The following is a 22,140-nucleotide window of genomic DNA, read 5'->3' as shown; positions in this document are numbered from 1 at the left end:
GAGTGTTAAAAAACTATGGATGGTAGTTTGAAGTAAAATGATAAAAAATGCTGCTAAATTGCAAATCTTTACGTAGGTTATATTCACTGCAATTACATTGGAATGAAGTCAGTAGCGGCATGTTAACCCTTTAAAGGCATGTCTGCAGTTAAGATTGTGCAGATACTTGAGAACTCTGCAGTATGCTTGACATTCTGCAAGTTTTGACATTTCGTCGATTTATTTCATACAGCCTTGGAGTCTGTGCTGTATTGTAATAAAAGTGACCCTTCACTTGAGGGCAGTATATAAATCTCTACTTTCTCAATGACTGAATTTCGAGAAGCGAGTTTATGTTTTTTTAGAAATACCTCAACTAGATTTGCAGAAGTGCGGGCCGGAGCGCCCAGGGTTTGCTGACAGATAGAGGAAGTAGCCTTCTTCACGGTTTCCTGAACTGAGTCATTACCGTAACCTCTGCAGCAGTATTTAGAGTCAGGGGAACATTTCCAGGAAACACCATTTACTGTATTCTCAGAAATTAAAAATAGGTGCAACTAGAATACACTGAGAGCATCTGTGCTCAAGCACCTTGATGAATATATATATATATATATATATATATATATATATATATATATATATATATATATATATATATATATATATATATAGGGAGGGACATGGGTGAATAACACCCGATTGCTCGGGCTGCGACCCAGTGGTTTTATCCATTTCACTTATGAATATATCGTAAATATTTTTTGCAACTTTGTTGACTTGCTTTTTATCATTTTTCACATAAAAAGCAGCACCCTGTTTTAATTCGTACAGCTGGGGGTAATTACTTCTCATCAACTTAAGTCTACAACTAATTTCATGAGTGTTCCTCTCCTTTCTCAAATGCAAAAACCCGCTGCATTGAAAGAATCCCATTCCCACCATAGGAGTCAGGCTTGTTGCTGGGAGGTGATGACACTGCCCTGTGCCTTGGGCAACATTACTGCCTGGCTGCTACAACTGAACAACTCGACAGCTAAAATAAAAACTGCTTCAGCAAGCAGACCTTTAATTTGCTTTGTAATATTATGCAATGCATTATGCAAGTATAACATTCATATTTTGTTTTTGTTTGTGATGCATATCGTGCAGAATTAAATCAAATGAACACTAATTCTAAGGGAAATTGCCTATATATATATATATATATATATATATATATATATCCTAAACAAAACAAAATACCTTTAGTGCACTGCAATGCTTAAATCTTCACAAAGGTGCTGACCAATAAAAGGTAATGTCTATGAAGAAATGATTGTCTGTCTCAATTTATGCCAACCATCCGGGAATGTTCCAACAAGTTTTCCAAGATTAAGTTCATTTTATTTCTTTTGTTGAACAAACCTCAACTTTTTTTTTTTTTTTTTTTTTTAATTAAAAAATTTCAAAAATGATCCACGTTAATGACGTGTTTCAGCTTTCAGTTTTCATCAGGTGGTGAATATTATCAATTAGAGAACACCCTATTTATACAACTCTTCATTGGTAACTTTTAATCACATTCAAGTAGTTCAATTGTTTTCCAGTTTAAACAGTTAAATCGTTTAAATATTTTAATAATTTATTAAAATTTTAATGTTACAATAATATTGAGTTAACAAGACGGCAAAAGTTTTGCATATCCCTATAGCATTAATTTTGCTTCATAAAGTCGAATGACACCTGCTTAATAATTTTACGTTAACAGTGAATTACTTTAAGCTTTGTAGTTTTCCATATACTTGTCAAAAACAAGAAAAATTGACATTTAGAAATCCACCATGAAATACTATACTACTATTAAGGCTTCTGGTAGACATTTGCGATATCATTTTCTAGTTTCTTTGATTACATGATGTTCAATAAAATATCTAAATTATGTTTATACAATGTTTTTTTTTTTGTTTTGTTTTGTTTTTTTAATGATGTCTTAATCCTAAAATTCTAGGTGATGCAAAACGTTTGGCCACAGCTGTAAATAAATATACATCCTTTCCTAACAACGTGAATGACCTATTAATATACTATAACTACTTGAAATGTCTCTTGATCTGTCTCTCAGGCAACACCCCTGGATAATACTGTAGTTCAAGGCTACTGCTACAGTAATTAGCAGTTATACAGAGTTATAGCACCAGACTAACTACTTCCATTGTGACAGGGATGAGGAACTCAATGACATCTTTCAGAATTTTAGATTCAGTTCAAATAGTTTTATTGAAATGGAAACCTAACAAATAAAGTTAACCACTTCCTTACTTACTCCCATACTGTTAAAGTAAAACAAATACCCCCCCCCCCCCCCCCCCCCCCCCCCCCCCCCCCCCATAGTAACAGAATGAGACTTCTCCCAGCTTTAAACACGTCTTCCATCAGCACTTCAACTACATAACAATTTCAAAATCTTACTAAAGTTTCTAAAGTGCAGCAAAGAGCAGTGTCCCATCCTGAGCACAGATATGGGGTTTGTTGCATTCCTGCTGCTGGGCCAAGTCTAATCTGAGCTGCTGAAGTTCTCGTCTTCTGAAAGTGGTAGAAGAAGTGGAAGCTCTTGCAAGAGGGAATCCCCAGAGACAGGGAGAGGTGTGAAATTCACACAGTAGACATCTACCTTGTTGATCACACTGGTTGATCTGTGCATTTTCTGGAAGGGAGGGTTGGTCAGACTTGCCAATAAATAACTGAAGCTAGCTTAACAATATGGAACAGATAAATGCACTAGAGGAGGGTACACACTATCCTCCAACAAGGGACAATTTGGGTGAGGACAATATGTTTCTAGAAATGGTACATCCATTTCAAATGATTTAAAAAAATACTTCTCGGCTACAGCTATCCAGGGTCCCTATGTACAGTAGGTACCCTCCAGATGCTTGGTGCGACTGGTTTCTAGTATTTGCTAAAGCTCAGCCTGCTTACCCTGGCTGAATCTGCTGGAGTACAAAACATACAGCTAAACTTATTCTGTTTCCCTCAGTCTTTCCTGACCATGCCCAGCAGGCGCTAACACTAGATAGCTGCTGTACACTGCAGTACATTTTTATTAAGGGGAGTGAGCCAAGCACCTCACATGGCAAGTAAATACAGTTTAATCTCCAGAGACTCAAATATACTCACTGTTCCCTTAAACACAACAGAACACACAGTTTACATTTAGTTTGAAAATGACAAATGGAAATAATGATCCACAGCGAACGTGACCACTTTCGAATCTTAATAAACAAACTGACATGTTTATTGATGCGCCCTCAAATTAGTAGAATTATGAGGAGGTTATGCATGGTAATGCTAAGAAAATGTAAAGTGGACAAATACATTATATATAAAACAATTCTTCAGAGGCTACATGGAAGATAGCAGCTGCCTCCAAGTCATGCTTGCTTATCTGTGTGCTCAGGACTAGAGTTTTGATCAGATTTGATCATGCTGCATACCATATGAACCTTAAAACAATAAAATAAAACAAAACATGGCCACAAAGCATATCTGATATTCCTGGGATGAGAAACACATGCACGCAGCCAAGTCAAGTGTCTTCAGCTTCCACACAAAACTTTTATGAATGGAACTTTTAATCATTTGATTCTTAGAAAATAGTTTTATTTTCTTCTTACTTACTCCAGATTGCAGGAAGCAAGGAGTTAAACTTAGCCGTGAAGTTCTGGCTCTGGTCCATGATTCAGTTCACACATTGGTTACATCCATGAGTACCCGTGGAAGGAGAGTTCTCTCAATGAAATAAACAGAAGTTTGAGCACAGGATTAGGATGCCAGCTGCTTTCCAGAGGAATCCAGTCGAACGTTAAGAAACTGAAAAGTGGCCAATGGAATTGTAACATTTTTCTCTCATTTGGAGCACTGAAATATTTATTGTCAGCGACCTGGATGAGAGGAACATTTGCTTCCAGTTGGCTTTTAAAACACTCAATGTGGATGTTAATTGCCACTGATTGTTACTTAATTGTAAAGGCAAGGGAAAGAAAATATTGTCTTGTTTTGAAATCACATTAATGAATGGATGTATTTAATACCTGCTGATAAATACTTCTTAAAGGCAATTCTGAGTAGGAGTATCAGCACACTCCTAGATATATACATCAGAGTGGCACAAGGTTTCAAGATCAACCTCTCATACAAATCCCACCCCTTCATTCCACAATATTCAGGAAACCATGGCTTGACCAGTCATTCCAATGCTGGTCTTATGGGATGAACACAATTCTAAAGTACTACAAGCCTTTGGTAGATGATTGGTCCCTAACAGCTTAGAATAACTTTAAATTTCAATCTAGTCCATGTGCAAGCGTGTCAAAAAAATGACTCAACTTCCTACTAGTGAAGTACACACTACCAAATTGGTTTTACTCAATAGCAGGGATTTTTTTTTAAAGCTCATTACAGAAATTCCGAGACGTGAGTCACTTATGAAAACTAGATTTTCTTAATTGGCTTACAAAAGTCCTATTAGATCACAGTCTCCACAGTTACTGTGTGGGTTCTAAGCATTAGAGGCGACTAATTAGAAACATGACTTCAAACTTTATCTTTACACTAAAATTATATTAATTAAAACTGGACTGTTTTGGCACTTTTCAAGTGAGTCAAAAGATAAATGAAACTCAAAAGGTTTCTGCCTGCAGCCTGGAGAAGTCCTTTAATGATGGATCAGCACAGAAAGTCCAACTTTTGCTCAGCAACTCTTTGCTCAGCGAGGGTTGACTTACACCTGATACAGGGACCAAAGTAGATGCAAGGGGTGTGTCTACCAAACCAAAACTTCCAGCATTCCCCTATGTGGAGGATCTTACTGACATATTCAGTCATGATCTGTATTAGGAGTGGGGCAATTAGCGTATTCAGATTGACTGCTTTTTGAGTGCTAACCAAGGGTTTAAAATCCATTTCCATATTTCATATGAGCATTAACAAAGGTACATGCTATTTACAAGACTCCCCTACCTCCAGCTTCAGTGTACACAACCTCCTCCAGCTGCTTATATGGGTTGAACTTTGGTTTTGGTGCAACGACCGGTGCAAACTTCTTGGGCTCTTGCTGCTGAGAGATGGAGATACTGGGGATCCCAAAGGAGGGCGTGGTCTCCATCCTCATGGTCACCTGACCAAAGTTTTCACCTCCAGTATTTGATGGATTCCATGATGGGTGAGACATGATTTATGCCTGAGAATAAGACAAGGTTTATACAACTAGGTTAGCATTCTCTTTCATCTAGAACTAGCATTAAACATTGATGTATTTAGCATTGCTAAAAGAAACATGTAAAACTTTATAAAAATGTTTCAACTGAAAGTCGACGTTAAGAAAAAATTGCTGCAAGTTTCTTTTAGGCTTATTTATTATTTTACAACCCTTTTTAACTGACACGACCCTATAGCTGAAGTGGTTTATTTTCTGTGGTAGAACTACAGACAGGTATCCCAGATACAAACAAATAGCATGGTTAAGAATTGCAGACAGTCGCACCTCTGATAACCCAGCTACCGTACCACTGCATCTTTAACATCCTGGTAAAAACATGTATTAGCAAACCTGGATAAACAGGGACATGTTCATTACTGCTGCAAATCCATTTTTTTTATTAAGGGCTCATCTTTAACCAGTTTTATAGATGGACAATACTTCCTCTGACATATGCCATATATATAATCTGTACATATTTACAAAGACTAACTTGGCTTTTAATAGCTGTTTTTTCTTAGATCTGTCATTTTTTCAACTTGGTGATTATGCCAAATCATTGGAAAACTAACGTGTGTGTCAGGGAAACGTATAACCCACAAACTATGCTACACATCTGAACTAACCTTGTCTGTTCAGGGAAAACAAACTTGTAATGTTATTGAGCTGTCAAGAAACAACTAAGGTGGATGACGGAGCTCTTGAATAAACTAATTTAATGTACTCATATTGTGCCTTCTTTCTATTAGGAAACAAGATCACTGGAGTAATACTTTGCGATCCCGGCCCATCTCAAGGTATACAAGTGCTCCCTCTAAAAGCAGTGCGGTTGTGTTTCCGTTCCTATTTTAGGAAAGGAAAGGAGGAATTCCCTCTCACTTCACACTCAAACATAGCAGTAAGGAGACTGCACAGTGAGCTAACACAGCACTCGAATTCTGAACATCCACACGTCACAACTTTCAGCAACACATGAAATTATATATATATATATAAAAATTAATTCCAGGGAACATAACCCGATTCCAGCTGGATCTGTCTCCTCTCCTCTTTCTCTGCACACTACCAATACTGTTACACAAATACCAGATATTCCCTCTTTCAATTCAGCTCCCATTCATCTTCCTAGCCATCCTTCCATACACACAGCAGCATTATGCACGTATATACTGCAGTTATATCATTATTATTTGTTGTTTTTATTTTTTTCACGTCCTGTCCTACTTGGAAAGAAAGATATTCGATTTGAAGGTAACCAATAACATGGCACGAAGGGGTGTGGTCCGAGGGCGACATGCTGTTTCAAACTAGTCATGTGCAGCTAAAGTAGTTTGTTTTATTGTTTCTGTAGTAATCAGTTCACATTTAAATTGCCTACAGCACATAAAAATACATGATTTCGTAAAGATTTATTTCTTATAATCTTGATGCTTATCTTTTTAATGTGTGGGAATTATGTCAAAGCACAATAAAGATTTAAGAAAAGACTGTTCTACACTAGTAATGTTCTCAGTATAGGTCTCTGTATGTCTGCACAGCCTTTCCCTTTTAGCATTCAGGGTTTTTCATACTCACCCGCCTCTTCAAAAGAGCATCTGAATGCCATCTTTCTTTCAGTTTGATTCAGTGACACGTCTTGTGGTCAAAGTGTAGGTTACCATCCTGGTTTTTAAAGCGCTTTAGCAAATTGGCTGAACTATTGAAGTTATTTGATAAATACAGTTCCCCCCATCGCTGTGTGTTAATCTTAAACTGCAAAGTAATCCTGTTTAATATTGTTGTGTGCTTACACACTACACTCCTCCGTTAGCACAGTCTGCTCTATCTGATCACAGGCTTGGTTTGCTCATGCCTCCCAAACCTGTTATCCTCTGGAAGTATATAACAAACTCTAGGAGGTTACTACATGAGGCAGAAGGAGGTAATTTTAAAACCTTTAATAACCCTGACTGCAACTTTAATTTTGTGTGTGTGTGTGCATATACAGTGCCTTGAAAAAGTATTCAGCTCCCATCTCTTTTTTCACATTTAAAAGTCTCAGATTCAGAATTTGAAATAGATTCAATTAGGACTTTTTTTTCCCCACTGATCTACAAAGCCTTGAGCTCCATGTCAAATCAAAAGAAAAATTCTAAAAGCTTTCAACAATTTACTAAAAATGAAAAATGGAAATTATCAGATTAAAAAAGTATTCATACCCTTTATAATTGAAAGCCTAAATTTGCTCAGGTTCAATATATTACCTCAACAAGTTGTACAATTTGTTGATGGACTCCATCTGTGTAAGAAATTAGTGGATCACCTGTTTTAAATTAATCTGTGAGGATAAATACCGCTTTTTCTCTCTGTATGGTCCCATAGTATGGTAGAGACTTTCAAAAGAAAGAATCAAAATGAAGATGAAAGACCATTCTAAGCAAGTCAGGGATGTGATTATAGAGAAGCATAAATGTTGGGAAGGGTACAAAACCATTTCAAAGGCATTGAACATCCCTCATAGCTCAGTGCAGTCCATCGTACAGAAGTGGGAAAATTACGAAACTACCACCACACTGCCTAGCTCAGGCTGCCCCTCTTAGTTGCCGGACTACAGAAGTCAGTGGCTGCGATGAACGATGATGTTCATGTATCAACAATCTCCAAGGCATTCCACAAAAAGGACCTTTATGGGAGAGTGGAAAGGAAGAAGCCCTGGCTGAAAAAAAATCCATATTCTTGCCAGCAAAGAGTTCGGAAAACGTCACCTAGAAGATACTGCAGTTATGTGGCAGAACGTCTTCTGGTCTGAAGAGCTTTTTAGCCTGAACGCTAAGTGGTATGTGTGGCGCAAATCAAACACTGTACACCAGCCAGGTAACACTGTCCCCACCGTAAAGTATGGCGATGGTAGCATCATGCTATGGGGATGCTTTCAGCAGCAGGGACTGGCAATATTGTAAGGATTGATGGGAGGATGAATGGCACACAATACAGAGTAATCCTGGATAAAAACCTGTGCCCCTCTGCCAAAAAACTCAAATTGCAGAAGAAGTTTGTCTTTCAACAGGACAATGATCCAAAGCACACTGCCAGGGCAACACTGGAGTGGCTTAAAATGAAGAAAATAGATGTCCTTGAGTGGCCCAGTCAGAATCCTGACCTTAATCCCATCGAAAATCTGTGGCAAGACCTCAAAATTGCTGTCCATCACCGCTCCCCAACTAACTTGACACAGCTTGAGCAATTTTGCAAGGAGGGATGGGCAAATATTGCTCTATCACGGTGTGCAAAGTTAATAGAGCCTTACCCGAAAAGACTGCTGGCTGTAACAGCTGTCAGAGTTGGTTCAACAAAGTATTGACCCAGAGGAATGAATACTTAAATGATGACATTTCAGTTTTCTAATTTTTATTATTTTATTGTTTACTATTTTCTTTCTTTTAAGGGGGACTCTGTGAAGAAGAATGTGTGACTCACAAGTAAAAATTCCCAATCTAATACATAAAAATCCCAAGCTGTGAGACTCTTAAATGTGCAAAAAGGGATAGGGGCTGAATACTTTTTCAAACTAAAACTATACGATATATATATATATATATATATATATATATATATATATATATATATATATATATATATATATATATATATATATATATCTTACAATGTATTTAAAAGAAGAATTTCTCAACATCTATCAACTTACATTTTTTCACTAGATATAAATGTTCCCAGACTGTAAAACCCAATAAACAACATTCCTCTTCACTTTGTTTATAATTAATCTCGCTCAGGCTGAACAGAAACACAGTGGCTTAAGAACATAAGAAAGTTTACAAACGAGAGGAGGCCATTCGGCCCATCTTGCTCGTTTGGTTGTTAGTAGCTTATTGATCCCAAAATCTCATCAGCTTCAACAACATTACTGGGGAGTTGATTCCAGACCCTCATAATTCTCTGTGTAAAAAAGTGCCTCCTATTTTCTGTTCTGAATGCCCCTTTGTCTAATCTCCATTTTGCAAACACACTGAGAGAAGGGCAGAGCACTGGTGACCCGCACTCCCTGGCATTGCCACTGTCAGAGCCTCTCAGCACTCCATGCTGTACAGACGCTAGTTGAATAAAATGCAGAAATACAGATTGTGTGTTGTGCATGTTTGTGGCAGGGAACACATTATCCTTTCTGTCACTCATGAGAGAGATGAATAACAGAAACCCTTGGAAAATGCTGCCATCCTGGGTTCATATCAGACTACTTGGAACTGATCTCAATAAACAGCTTTTGAAACTTGCCCTAATATGGAGCCGGGCACAAAAAACATTCTGCTTTTAATCAACGTGATTTATAACGAGCCGAAAGCCAGCAAGGCAATGGCATTCAGGAAAGCAGAAGTGTAACAACTACCATTCTTCAAGGAGTCTAAGATATAGCCCTGTGAAGGTTTCTTCTTTAGTTTTAAACTGCATACGTAGTTGTACTTGAGTGTGTGAAAGTGGTAGGCGTATGGGCAGAAGAATCGGTTCTTTCATATACACCCATATTCTGATACACCCATTATCTAAAGAATGTCCTATCCTAACTGTTGAAGCAGTTCTCTAGGTGTACAACATGTGCTATAAGGATGATCCCAATCATGGAACCGCATTACAGCACAGAACAGGATCCAGGCAGCTGTGAAGAAAGAGGTGTGTTCTGTTCTTTCCAGTGCATGTGATATAAATAATGGCTGCATGTGACTAACAGCCTGATCGTTGGTTTGAATCCAAATGCTACCCAGAAAAATCTGAGAATCACTCTAAGTGCAGACATGTAATAACTTGTGGCAGTGTTATAACATCTTGCCCTGTGATGCCTTGACATTAAAGGACATGCACCACAAAGCAGGGAGACTGGGGCACAGTCTTCAAATGATCTGTCAAGTCCTATTAGCACAAGCTTTGGAAGAACGTTGCCCAGTTTTAACTTATACATATCGGTCCAGGCCTGGCATTTTAAAGCGGCTGTCTTACCCGCTCACTCTGTAGAAACTGTTACAAAAAAAAAAAAAAAAAAAAAAACTTTATAAAAACAATGGGATATTAAAAAAAAATGTCAGCAGTCTCCTCGATATGATTTTTCACTTCCACCACGATGGTGTCAAAACTCAGGCAGTGTTCACTAACATTTTTCACCTGATGCCGCCCCCTTTATCTGTACACCCCCAAATACAAACTTGTTTCCAGAGCAGTCAAACGGATTCACATTGTCAAATAAAGAGTGGACAATTAGAAGACTGTGTTAGAGGGCACAGTCCCAACTGGATATCATAATAGTTTGAATGTGCCAATAGAGTATCAGTACTCTGACATTTAGGTACAGAGGTTTGTTAATGAATGAATTTGCTTACGGTCTTTGGTTTGTATTGCTTTTACTAAGCAGTGGAACTTATTTATCCCACCACAAGTCTGTTGGGACGATCTTATCATGTATTTCTGGTACGCAAATAAACATGACGGTGAAGTGAATGTTTATAGCATACTAATTATGGATTGCTGTAGTGAATTAGGTTTAGATGGCTTCTGATAATATGTGTGTGTGTGTGTGTGTGTGTGTGTGTGTGTATGTGTGCGCGTGTGCGCATGTGTGTATGTGTAACAGAAATAGTAGCTCCCACAATCTTGTAGGTAGAGCACCTCATTGTGAGCCAAGGCTTCATTGCGTCCCCCAGCAGCCCAACACACTCAAGATATTCATCTCCCATTATCAGGGAGCATCAGGGTGTGGTCTGCCAAGGCTTGCTTTGCAATCCCTTCTTGGACCTAATAAAACACAATTTGGGTTTTAATCAAACAATCAGAGAGATAAGCTGCCACCCATTCAATTTAAGGAATAAACTGAATTTCATCACACGGCACGCTCATTTCCATATGAAGAGCAGACGATTAACTATTTTTTCCCGGAAACTGCAGGACTTTGCTTATGAAAAGTATTCAAATACGGAAGTTGGAAGATCAAACAATGTGGCCAGGAAAGAACACAGTGTTTGATACACACAGAAGCATACGATTGAAATATATTTAAATACTTTGTTCCTGTTATGTATAATCAGATTACATTCAATTCAATTCAAGCGCATTTACAACTCAACCCCCCCCCCCCCCCCCCCCCCCCAAATCTCTGCTCATATGCCAAAAACGGCCAGGTAATAGCCACTCTGTTTCCATGTACAGAAACATGCTTAATAAATTCTCCTCAATTCGGCTTTCTTGTTTTTGAGGTTGGGCATTCAGTAGCTTTTGGTAAAAGCAAGTAAAAGTGCAAAGTTTGATTAACCCAAAAATACTGACTTGATATGTAGTCCAGTTGCTTACTTTTTTTTTCTTCTTTTTTTAAATTTAGTTGTTGCCAATTATTTTTTATTTTCTCCCAATCTGAAATAGGCCAATTATTATTTATGCTCGGCTCACCGCTACCACCCCTGCGCTGACTCGGGAGTAACGAAGACAAACACACACTGTCCTCTGAAGCGTGTGCCGTCAGCCGACCGCTTCTTTACACGCTGCGGATTCACCATGCAGCCGCCCAGGAGCTACAGTGTAGGAGGACAATATAGCTCCCAGGCAGCCAACAGGCAAGCCCACAGAATCCAAGCCAGACTACAGGGGTATCTGGTGCGCGGTGAGCTGAGGACACCCTGGCCGACCTATACTCCCCCCCTGGTGACGCTCAGCCAATTGAGCGCCGCCTCCTGGGAACTCCCATCCACGGTCGGCTGTGGAATAGCCCAGACTCGAACCGATGACATCCAGGCCAGAGGGCGCATCCTGCACTGGATGCGCCACTTGCCAGCCCCCCAGTTCCATACTTATTTATTCTCTAGAATATACAGCATAAGAAATGCTGGTAATGTGAATCTATTAAGGCTTGCTCCTTTGCCCCATCCACAAGAGTAAAAGGGGCAAAGTCTTGGTAGAACCTGACAACCAGGCACACCGCAAGCATGTGTCTTAACCTAATCTCAGATCACAGACAGGACAGAACCGGAACGATGAGGAGGCTTCTGAAAGTCACGTCAAGTGCAAGTACATATCTCAAGTTATCTTGTAAGTACCTGCAAGTGGCCTAAACGTTAGGCATAGAACCAAGGTTTCATGTCTAAACTAGTCAATAGTGCCTATCACAATAACAGAAGGAACCTCAAACTTACTGCTTTCAGTATCCAAGAAGTGTGACTTTTCAAGTACTGCCACTGATAGCTTTAACTTCCACCAACTGGCATGCTTTGCAGATAGTCTATCAGAGTGAAGGGACTGGACGGGCTGAGAATGAGGTACCCTCTCCCCCCCTAAGAGGGCAGGCTTGAGGCACATTGGCACCACATGGAACATATCACACTGCCACTGCCTGTCAGAGTCTGTTGCTGATAAATGAAATAGCAGTGCACATGTTCTTTCCTGATGTTAACCATTTTCTACTAATTACTGGGACTAGGGCTCCAACTACATCTGTGGCTGCAGTATTGTTGGTGTACCAGACCTCCTTTGTAATTGTAAGGCTTAAAATCAGTTCTTCATCTATAAATACATATTTTTAAAAAATCCCATTATATCTGCCCCCCCACCTCCCCCCCAAAAAAAAAAAAAAAAAAAAAAAAAATCCATAATGATGTTGAGTTTCTCTTAAAACTTGTGGAATGTATTTTTCATTTATTTAGAAATCTCTTTCCTCCAATACTGTCTCATTCCTTTCTCTAAGCAGAGTTGTGGGATTTTTTTTTCTTATGCAACAGTGGTTGTCAGTAAAATAAATGCAATATGTTTAAAATTGTCACAAAATTCAGCAATTTTAAACATTTTTTTTTTTTTTTTGCTGATTTTTTTAATCATGGTAGTTCCTGTTTTGCTCAGCTGGCGTACATCTGCTTATAAGACAACAAACATTACAGCAGCCTAGAATTACAGCATGCAATAGCAAACATGAACTCATTCATTAAAGCCTGCGCACTGCAGTAGTGGCAACCTGTCAATACAGCAGGGCTGTTTATATATGGGCCAGGTCACGATTGGAAATGAGAACTTGTTCTCAACTTTTTTTTTTTTTTACTGGTTAAATAAAGGAATTGATTGATTGACTGATTGATTGACAGATCGACTGCACATTGAGGAACTGGTGCCCTGAAACAAGTGTAAAGGATGCGTCTGGGCTCTGATTACTATTGTCTGCATTGGAAATGTACAGATAGCAGGCTTTTCCTTTATTCTTTAGTTTAGTTTCTTTAGTTTTCTCCACTTTGGTGACAGCTTTATATATATTTATGTTATATACACTTCTATAACATGTACAGACATCTTAACTGTACTTTTTTAATATTATTATATTCTTAATATATACATGCCTATATACCCACATGTACTTTTTACGACCATGGAATGACTCCATTGATACATTCCAGGAATGGGTCCCATTTCTTACATTGGTCGATTATTTATATCACTAACAAAGTCTGTTTTAATGAAACACAAATACAGCATGTTAAACTGTTCTTGTCTGCCGCTGGCTTCTTTAAATAACTCACTTAACCTTATACAGTATTTAACCTCTTTTGGAAAACAGCCACTGGCTCCCTTGTATGCTTCAACTAATTAGTCAGTACATCTCCTGCCTTCAGACGAGCTCTCAAAATGGAATGTTTGTTAGTGCAGGATCCTTGGCACAGGGTAATGTTCCCAATCTAGGAGAGGAGTTCCTCCAGCATATTCCAATGTTACCCAATCACCAAATACTGGAATCCCGTTAAAAGGCTGGCAACCCCGCTGTGCAAGATGCATTCTTCTTTCTCAGATTCTTGCAACATGTGTGTCTAGTTATGAATACACCCCAGGACTGTGCGTTTTAGGTTTCCAGGGTGTATCTGTTATAAAAGTAGTTTAAGCTGTGAAATGCAGTTTCTGTACTGCCTAAACCTCCTTCAGACACATGTTATCTCAAATGTCAGTTCAAAAAACAAAGGTCCCAATCAAGACTAAAGTCAAAACTGGACAATTCTACATAATTCAATTAAGAAAACAATAAAATAATCAGAACATTGTAATTAAATTAAACAATAATTGATTACTTACAGTAATTTTGAATTGGGTAATCTAGGAATGGCCACAACTAAAATCAAATAAAAAATGCATAGTTTATCCTTCGTTGTATTATCTGAGTTGTACCTGGTGCACTGAATAAGGCATGGCATCTACAATGTCATTTTGTGTTATAGTAGTCTGTATTTTAGCTCCCTTATCATAGGTAAAATGCACACTTCATTTTAAAAGATTCACTTTCATTTTCACAAGTAAATCATTAACGCATGCCAGTAAATCTGCCTATACATGCTTACGGATTTATGAATGAGCTGCCCCTCCAACATACTGTAGAAACACACTCTGTGCTACATAGCAATTGAACAGAAGTCACATGTTATGTAAAGAATTTGCACACCAGGCACAAGAACTACATTTTTACACACATGTACACTGAGTGTATAAAACATTAGGATCACCTTCCTAATATTGAGTTGCACCCCCTTTTGCCCTCAGAACAGCCTCAATTCGATGGGGCATGGACTTTACAAGGTGTCGAAAGCGTTCCACAGGGATGCTGGCCCATGTTGACTCCAATGCTTCCCACAGTTGTGTCAAGTTGGCTGGTAGTGGATCTCTACTCCGAATAGCTCGTTCCATCTCATCCCACAGATGCTCAATTGGATTAATATCTGGTGACTGGGCAGGCCACTGCAGTAAGCTGAATTCACTGTCATGTTTGTGGAACCATTTGTGGACAATCCTAGCCTTGTGACATGGCGCATTATCCTGCTGAAAAAAATCCATTAGCAGATGGATACACTGCTGCCATGAAGGGATGCACCTGATTGGCAATTATGTTCAGATATCCTGTGGCATTCAAATGTTGCTCCACTTTTATCAAGGGGCCCAATGTGTGCCATGAAAACACACCCCATACCATCACACCACCACCACCACCAGCCTGCAATGTTGACAAGCGGCATGATGGATGCATGTACTCATGTGGTTTTCTCCATACCCTAGTCCTCCCATCAGCATGAAACAGCAGGAACCTGGATTCATCAGACTAGGCAATGTTTTTCCAATCTTCCAGTGGCCAGTGTTTTCGTTCCTTAGTCCACTGCAACCGCAGTTTCTTGTGTTTTGCTGAAAGAAGTGGAACGCTGTTAGGTCGTCAGCTGTCATACCCCATTCGTGTCAAGGTACGACGAGTTGTGCTTTCTTTTATGGGTCTTTCGGCACCAATGTTGTACTGGACTGTCAGTTGACTAACTGTAGCCCATCTGTTGCTCTGCACAATTCATGTCAGCCTCCTTTGGCCTCTTTCATGAATGAGCCATTTTCGACCACTGGCCTGCCATTGGCTGAATGTCCTTTGGGTGGTGGACCATCCTTGATACAAACAGGAAACTGTTGAGCGTGAAAAACCCAGCAGCATTGCAGTTCTTGACACACTCAAACCGGCATGACTGGCACCTTCTACCATACCCCATCCAAAGACACTTAAACCTTTTGTCTTGCTCATTTACCCTCTGAATGGCACACATACACAATCCATGTCTCAATTGTGTCAAGCCTTAAAAATCCTTCTTTAACCTGTTGCCCCTTGATCTACACTGATTGAAGTGGATTTAACAGGTTACATCAATAAGGGATCATAGCTTTCACCTGGATTCACCTTGTCAGTCTATTTCATGTAAAGAGCAGGTGTTCCTAATGTTTTGTACACGCAGTGTATATATTAATGATCATGTTCCTATGTGAGAATGCCAAGCAACGTATTCAACTGGTAAGGTTTCAATTCGCGATGCACAAAGAAGCATGTCAGTTCTCCTGGGCACTGTGTAAGCACAGCAGACCTCAATCAGCATCCTGTTTTTAAGCCTCACACCTCTGTGCATGTCCTTCAGCTGATCTCCACCTCCAGTGCCTCACATTGAATCTTTTACCAAGCTTACCCGAACCTTTCTTTTTTACCGGGCATGTCAACAACAGGAAGATGAAAATTAAACAAAAGAACTGCAGCCCTCCCTGACACCAAGTGCAACAAAGAACAGGAGAATCATGCCGGGAACGACTTCTCAGCCAGAAGGAAGAAGTTGTGTAGTGTGTTAATGTACCAGCCAGGTTAAAATCTGTCTTGAGAAAAGAGAGAGAATGAATCAGACACCCAGGGCAGGCTTGAGGGGTGGTGCTCAAGGGGCTACAGAGAGACTCTTCCAGACTGCTTTATCCATCCGAACAATCCTAGCCAAAGGCACTGTGTAACCTCTTTACACAGACTGCTCCATTATGCAAAGAAAAGAGCATCAAATCAATTTCTTATGATTCATATTTAATAAAGCCATTGGCTCACTCCAGTCTTTGTTTAAGGACAAAAGCTTTATTGATATACTGATATACTGGACATTTTGGACATAAGCTTCATTGATATACTGTACGTGGCAGTCTGAGAGGTTTGATATGGTGTAGAGATAGGGACAGGTGTAATGAGCTAATGGTCCACAAATGACCAGGAATAGCAAGAGAAATGTTGTACTTCAAATAAATCCATATCCGAATACAGTCCTGCAAAATGATTACTATTAGGGTTGTGCAATGCAGCATTGTTTGCTTTTGAGAGAACTAATTGTAGCAGTTGAGACCATTTTATTAATTGCTATCAATAATCTAAATTATTGTCACAGCATTTTTAACAATTTGCACATCTGTATATAACACTCTGCAGTTTAATTTAGTGAAATAAGACTGCTGTGGGTGCTTCAGTTTACGCTTTTCGTTCTCCCTGCTGCTACTGAGAATGGAGAGTGAACAGTCGGGAAAGGGGACTGATCACTTCGATTGAGCAGAGGAGATGCGCTGGCCAAGGTTTTGTTTCTACTTTAGTTTGGTTATTTTTGATTTCTCTGTAATTTTGCTTTCATTTGATTTTTGGCCCCAGTGCTTTAGTGTATGTTGTTTGTGTTGATTCGTGTGTTCAAACCCTGTATCTTGTGTGTTTTCTTAAGCTTGTTACTCTATTATATTATCCCCTACTGGTCTTTAATAGATTGTATGCTAACAAATCAGAGTGCAACCCTTTGCGGTTGAAAACAAAAGTTTCAACGATCTTACGCTACACTATTGTGTTTGTAAAGAGACTTTAAACTAAAGCTTAGGAAGTCTGTATTCAGCCTTCCTCAGATCACACTGCCCCCTGGTGTTTATGTGGTCATAGTTATTCACGATTTGGTTTTTTGAGCCAAGTTAAGTTTTGTTGGCGTTGTATTTTATGATTTGATTGTATTTTCTGTTTGTTTATTTTGTGTATTTTCTTTGTCTTCCTCCAGGTGCAGTTGCATTTGAGAGGGGCAGCCCTGACGTTCCTGTGCTTTACCAAACTTACTCTTGCTTTCTATTAGGCTGGACCTACTGTAGCATATAACTGTTACTTAGCAAAGGAGATACATGCACTACAAAGCAAACATTTATTTTATTGTTTGACAGTTTCTGTACTGTAAATAAATATTATTACCTTGCCTATGTGGGTTAAGATTTAAAACATATGTAAATCGTTGCTTCATTCTTTCATTTAATTGGATGAGACTCAAGCATGGATCACAACATAGAAGATCTGGTAACTCGGAGCTCCCCTATTCCTGGTATAAATAAGGGGTGGCGTAGTCAAATCAATAACCATATAGGCTGGGTGCCTGTGACGGAAATATGAGTTCTGGTGATGAATCTTCCTCCCGACCTGTGAGGGCGCTAAAGAACGCGAGGAGAAGTATCTGGAAGGGCTGGCCTGACAGTTCGTTTCTGGGTCAGGGAAGAGGGTCAGCCCGGAAAGAAGCGAGACTCTGTTGTAAGACCGTATTGATTTGAAAGGTAAATGAGAGGCAGCTGCAAGTAATAAGGCAGCTGCAACCATTTACCTAGATATCATGCAGGATTACATATAGGGGCCAGGGTAATGCTGATCTTTTCCTTCGTTTGGGTAGAACGTTTGGAGGAAGAAGGAGCGAGAGTGGAACTCACAGTGTTTTTGTGATATACGTGTTGTGTTTGTTTATTAACTGTCTGTGTTTGTTTCACTGTAGACAGTTAGAGCACTACTCCAGAGCTGTCGCAAAGGGTCAGCACTGTCCGGAGCACCCCTGCACATCACCGTATCTGTGTATTCACCACGCACCCTCACGTCTGCGCTCACCCAGGACTGGTAACCGTGGGTTCATTTTTGTTCTGGACTGTTTCCTGTTGTGTTATCTCCGCGCTTTACACAGTGTTGTGTATTGCCGGGGATTTATTATTTTACGATCACCAGACCTGGATTATAAATAAAAGCACCTTTTCACTGGAAACTGTTGTCTGCCTGTCACTCCTGCATCGCATCACTGCTACACCTGTTCCCCTCCACTAGCCACTTTGCCACAGTGCCACATAATGCTAATCTGTAATCAGCACAAACTGTGCCCAAACACCCAAATAATGCAAAAGTGCATTTTGTCAGGGTAACCCTTTGTAAGGTTCTGTTTTTGTATATTTTACATGACGCATTGTGTTGACAATGGTTTTGTAAAGTTAGTATTACTCATTGTGACAGGTATGCTTTAAAGATCTGAAGCGCGTTCATTTTGTCGAAGGAAGGATTTCAGACAGGAATGGTGCGGCTCTCCACAGGCAATGAGAAAATGGGTTTAACAGGTCATTATTAAATTGCTAAGTATATATCACATTGATATTTGAAGCCCTTTAGTTTGACAGCTACGTGTTAATGATTCATAAACGGTCTAACTGCTGGAATGGTTATTTACTCTGATTAGCTTGCCGTTCAGCCTTAACACATCCCAAAAAGGCCTGAATTACCCCACAGGTATGCATAACCCTAACCCTACCTTTAATCAGCTGGGAAGTCATACCTCATGGTTGATGCTTCCAACAAAGTCTTGCAGGTTACAAAGCAGATTCTGTGTTGCACTACATTCTTGCCACTCATTTGACACTTTTAACCTAATGCCTCACATCCATGCCTCCCTTTGTGGAACATCCTCTCTTAATCTGACTCCCCATAGAGTTGATGCTCTACAACCCACGACTTTCAATCTACAAGCACACAGTGCCATTCTGCTTTTCCATTAAACAGCATTACTACTTATGAGGATTGCAATCGTCAGTTGCAGTTATTGCTCAAATAAAGCGTTTTATTTATGTTTGTATTTATGTTGTCTTACCGATATGGTCTGTGCTCAAGTTTGTTGACCTGATCTTCAACTCCAGTTGCTGCAATAGACTTAAACATCAAAAGCTAGATCAGACAAAGTGGCTTTGTATCAGTAAGTGTCTGAACCACAAATTGCTGTTTATCACAGCAGAATGTCAACAAATGAACATCTTCATTTTGTGACTAGAAGTGAAATGCCAGGTGTGCATATAGAGGTTGACAGTGCAGGTAAAAATAGATGGTTAAAAAAATGCACACCAAAAAAAAGTTTTAAATTAAAGGTTATTTTGACAATGGAAACCTGTGACAGACACAAGGCCCTTTAACACCCCTGGTTGTGATCCTTTTTTTAATAATACCTGGCTTGGATGAGCCCAGCTCTCTGACTGGCTGAACGAGATTCGAAGCAGTGGTTCCAATAGGTTGGTTGGATCTCTACAACCTTGTCACAAAACTTTGGTTTTCTTTCGGTGCTCTTTATTTCTTTCTTTCTTTTTCTTCTGGAAATGTCCACGTTATAATTCCAGTCAGACTCTCAGAGGTGGACAGAGTGGTGGCAATGTAAGGATCATATTGCTTAATTCAACAACACAGGCATTAAACTGAAGAGGACGGCAGCAGGGTTTAGAGAGGGCAGGTAACTGAGTCTGAATGCTGTAGGCATTAGCTGTGATTCATTAAAGTAGTGTGTGTTGTGAAGGGATATTCCCAATGATCACAGAGCCTCTTCAGCACTGCTCTGACTAAAAGATGGATTTCACTAAGCTTAGAGCTACATTCAACAACTGCCAACATTGAGAGCTACAACAGGGTCCAATCCCATTTAAAATGCATTACTAATACAACATGTGGCCAACCGAAGAATGATTTCACTGTTCGAAAGTGTCATTGAAATTATTCATTTTTACTTTAGTTATGCACATTATTGTTTTCACTTTGTTAGTGTTATTATAGTTGGGCCAAGTTTAATTACATTTTTTTAGTACATTATTATGAATAACAACAACAACAACAACAACAACCTAATAACCATGATAACACACACATATAAAACATTGAGCTAATAGAATCTCTGCAGGTGGTCTGACTACAGGGTTTCCGCATTCACATAACTATAAAACAATCACAAACAGCATTAGGCAACAAGAGAAGAACAACAGATTACAACCTAACAACCCACGCGAGTCTAAGCTCAAAATTGCTTCTGATCCCTCTATTGTTGACAGACATTGTGTTTTTGCAGAGCAGTTTCTAAAGAATGACAGGGTTTAAGCAGTCAAGATCAAGGGCAGCGAGGGCATTGGGAGGACAGAGTTTTGAACTTGAACCTATATATGAGCTCATGGGTGGGGTCACCAAATGCTCCATTATGGCACGCCGATTATACAGGTGTACCAGTGTTCTACTTCAAACCACAAGCGCCAATGCTGTCAGAATGTCCATACTGTGCAACAGACATATCCTCTACAAGGCTTTGCAGAATTGTTTTATTTCGCAACAAGTATAATAATAGCTAATGATTACCCTTCAATTGGTTGAGCTAAAGCAGACTTATAAAGACAATTTGACCAGCATACAGATGCATGCTGCTGGATCCTTTGGGTGTCTTGCTCAGGATGTCATTTAATACATGTGTGGTCTGTTTTGTTTTAAAAAGTAGAAGCAGGCAGGGGTTGAATTTCCCAGTGGCTGAAACTGTATTTTTAGTTGTGGAACAGAAAGTTCGTTATTGTTGTTGTTAAGCACCACAGCATGGAACTACATACACACACACACACACACACACACACACACACACACACACACACACACACACATTTTATATTGTCTATGCACTAGTAAATCAATATATGTTTTTCACGTAGCACTTCCAGCTTTCATTCAGGACCCTTTGAGAGTTTAAACATCTTAGGATTTTTAAATGTGCTGTTTCTGGTAATGTATCTGGATGTTACAAACATGTCGTTTTTAGGTTGATTATAGGTTATGTCCCCACCAGAAGGTGTATATCTCGCACTCAAAATGACAATGGCAAAACGTGCTTCGCTTGTGGGCTTGATCAAACGATGTGTGCGAGAAATACACTCTCAACATGGATCAGAGGCAGCCACCGGACACATGGAAACACACATTAAACAGCATATAGGTTAGGATTCCAAATAGAAATGTGACTTGGGAATCATTGTGGAAAGACTCGATCCACTTGGGATCACAGTGAGGAAGAGGGTAATTTTAATTCTACAAAATATATCCCAAACCGATGATCATACCAGGGCTTGTGATCTCACTGTGCACAGAATAAGCACAGGTAAATAAATGATAGGAATCTGTAAAATCACTGTGCAAAGCTGGCCAAAGAATATAAGGGAGGCAGCTGCATTCTAGCTTTCCCAAATTAAGTTGAAGATCCGGTTTAGTTTTTTTCTCCCCTCTCTAATCTTGACATCTCATTCAGTTTGTTTGCTCTTTATTACACAAGGCTCTTTCAACACCCTCAGCTGCTGCAAAGCAAGGTGGCTCGAGTTACCACGATTTATTCTCCAATGATTTGGCTGTCATTAACATTGGGAAGCTGACAACATTTAACCAAAGGCTTCTTGTGTCCAGTGCGAGTCCCAAGCACGGGTCACCGTTGTTTGCGTTCATCATTAATCATGTTGTGATGGAGAAATTGGAATTTAAAAAAAAAGAAAAG

At 39.4% G+C, this 22,140-nt stretch overlaps 1 protein-coding gene across 6 annotated transcripts in view; it reads right to left on the bottom strand.

Moving 5' to 3' along the window:
- The window catches only part of LOC121322829 (lipoma-preferred partner homolog), a 128,953-nt gene that overhangs the window by 72,950 nt on the left and 33,863 nt on the right, over window positions 1–22,140 (bottom strand). For all 6 annotated transcript variants that reach the window (XM_041263178.1, XM_041263182.1, XM_041263177.1 and 3 more), the window contains one exon: window positions 4,981–5,200. In XM_041263178.1, the coding sequence (XP_041119112.1) occupies window positions 4,981–5,191 (211 nt within the window). In that variant the 5' untranslated portion in view covers window positions 5,192–5,200. The remainder of the gene's footprint in view (window positions 1–4,980; window positions 5,201–22,140) is intronic.

Source organism: Polyodon spathula, chromosome 11 (genome assembly GCF_017654505.1).
Source record: "Polyodon spathula isolate WHYD16114869_AA chromosome 11, ASM1765450v1, whole genome shotgun sequence".
NCBI lineage: Eukaryota > Metazoa > Chordata > Actinopteri > Acipenseriformes > Polyodontidae > Polyodon > Polyodon spathula.
Note: the sequence above shows the minus strand (reverse complement) of the source record. Positions and strands in the feature narration are given on the sequence as shown.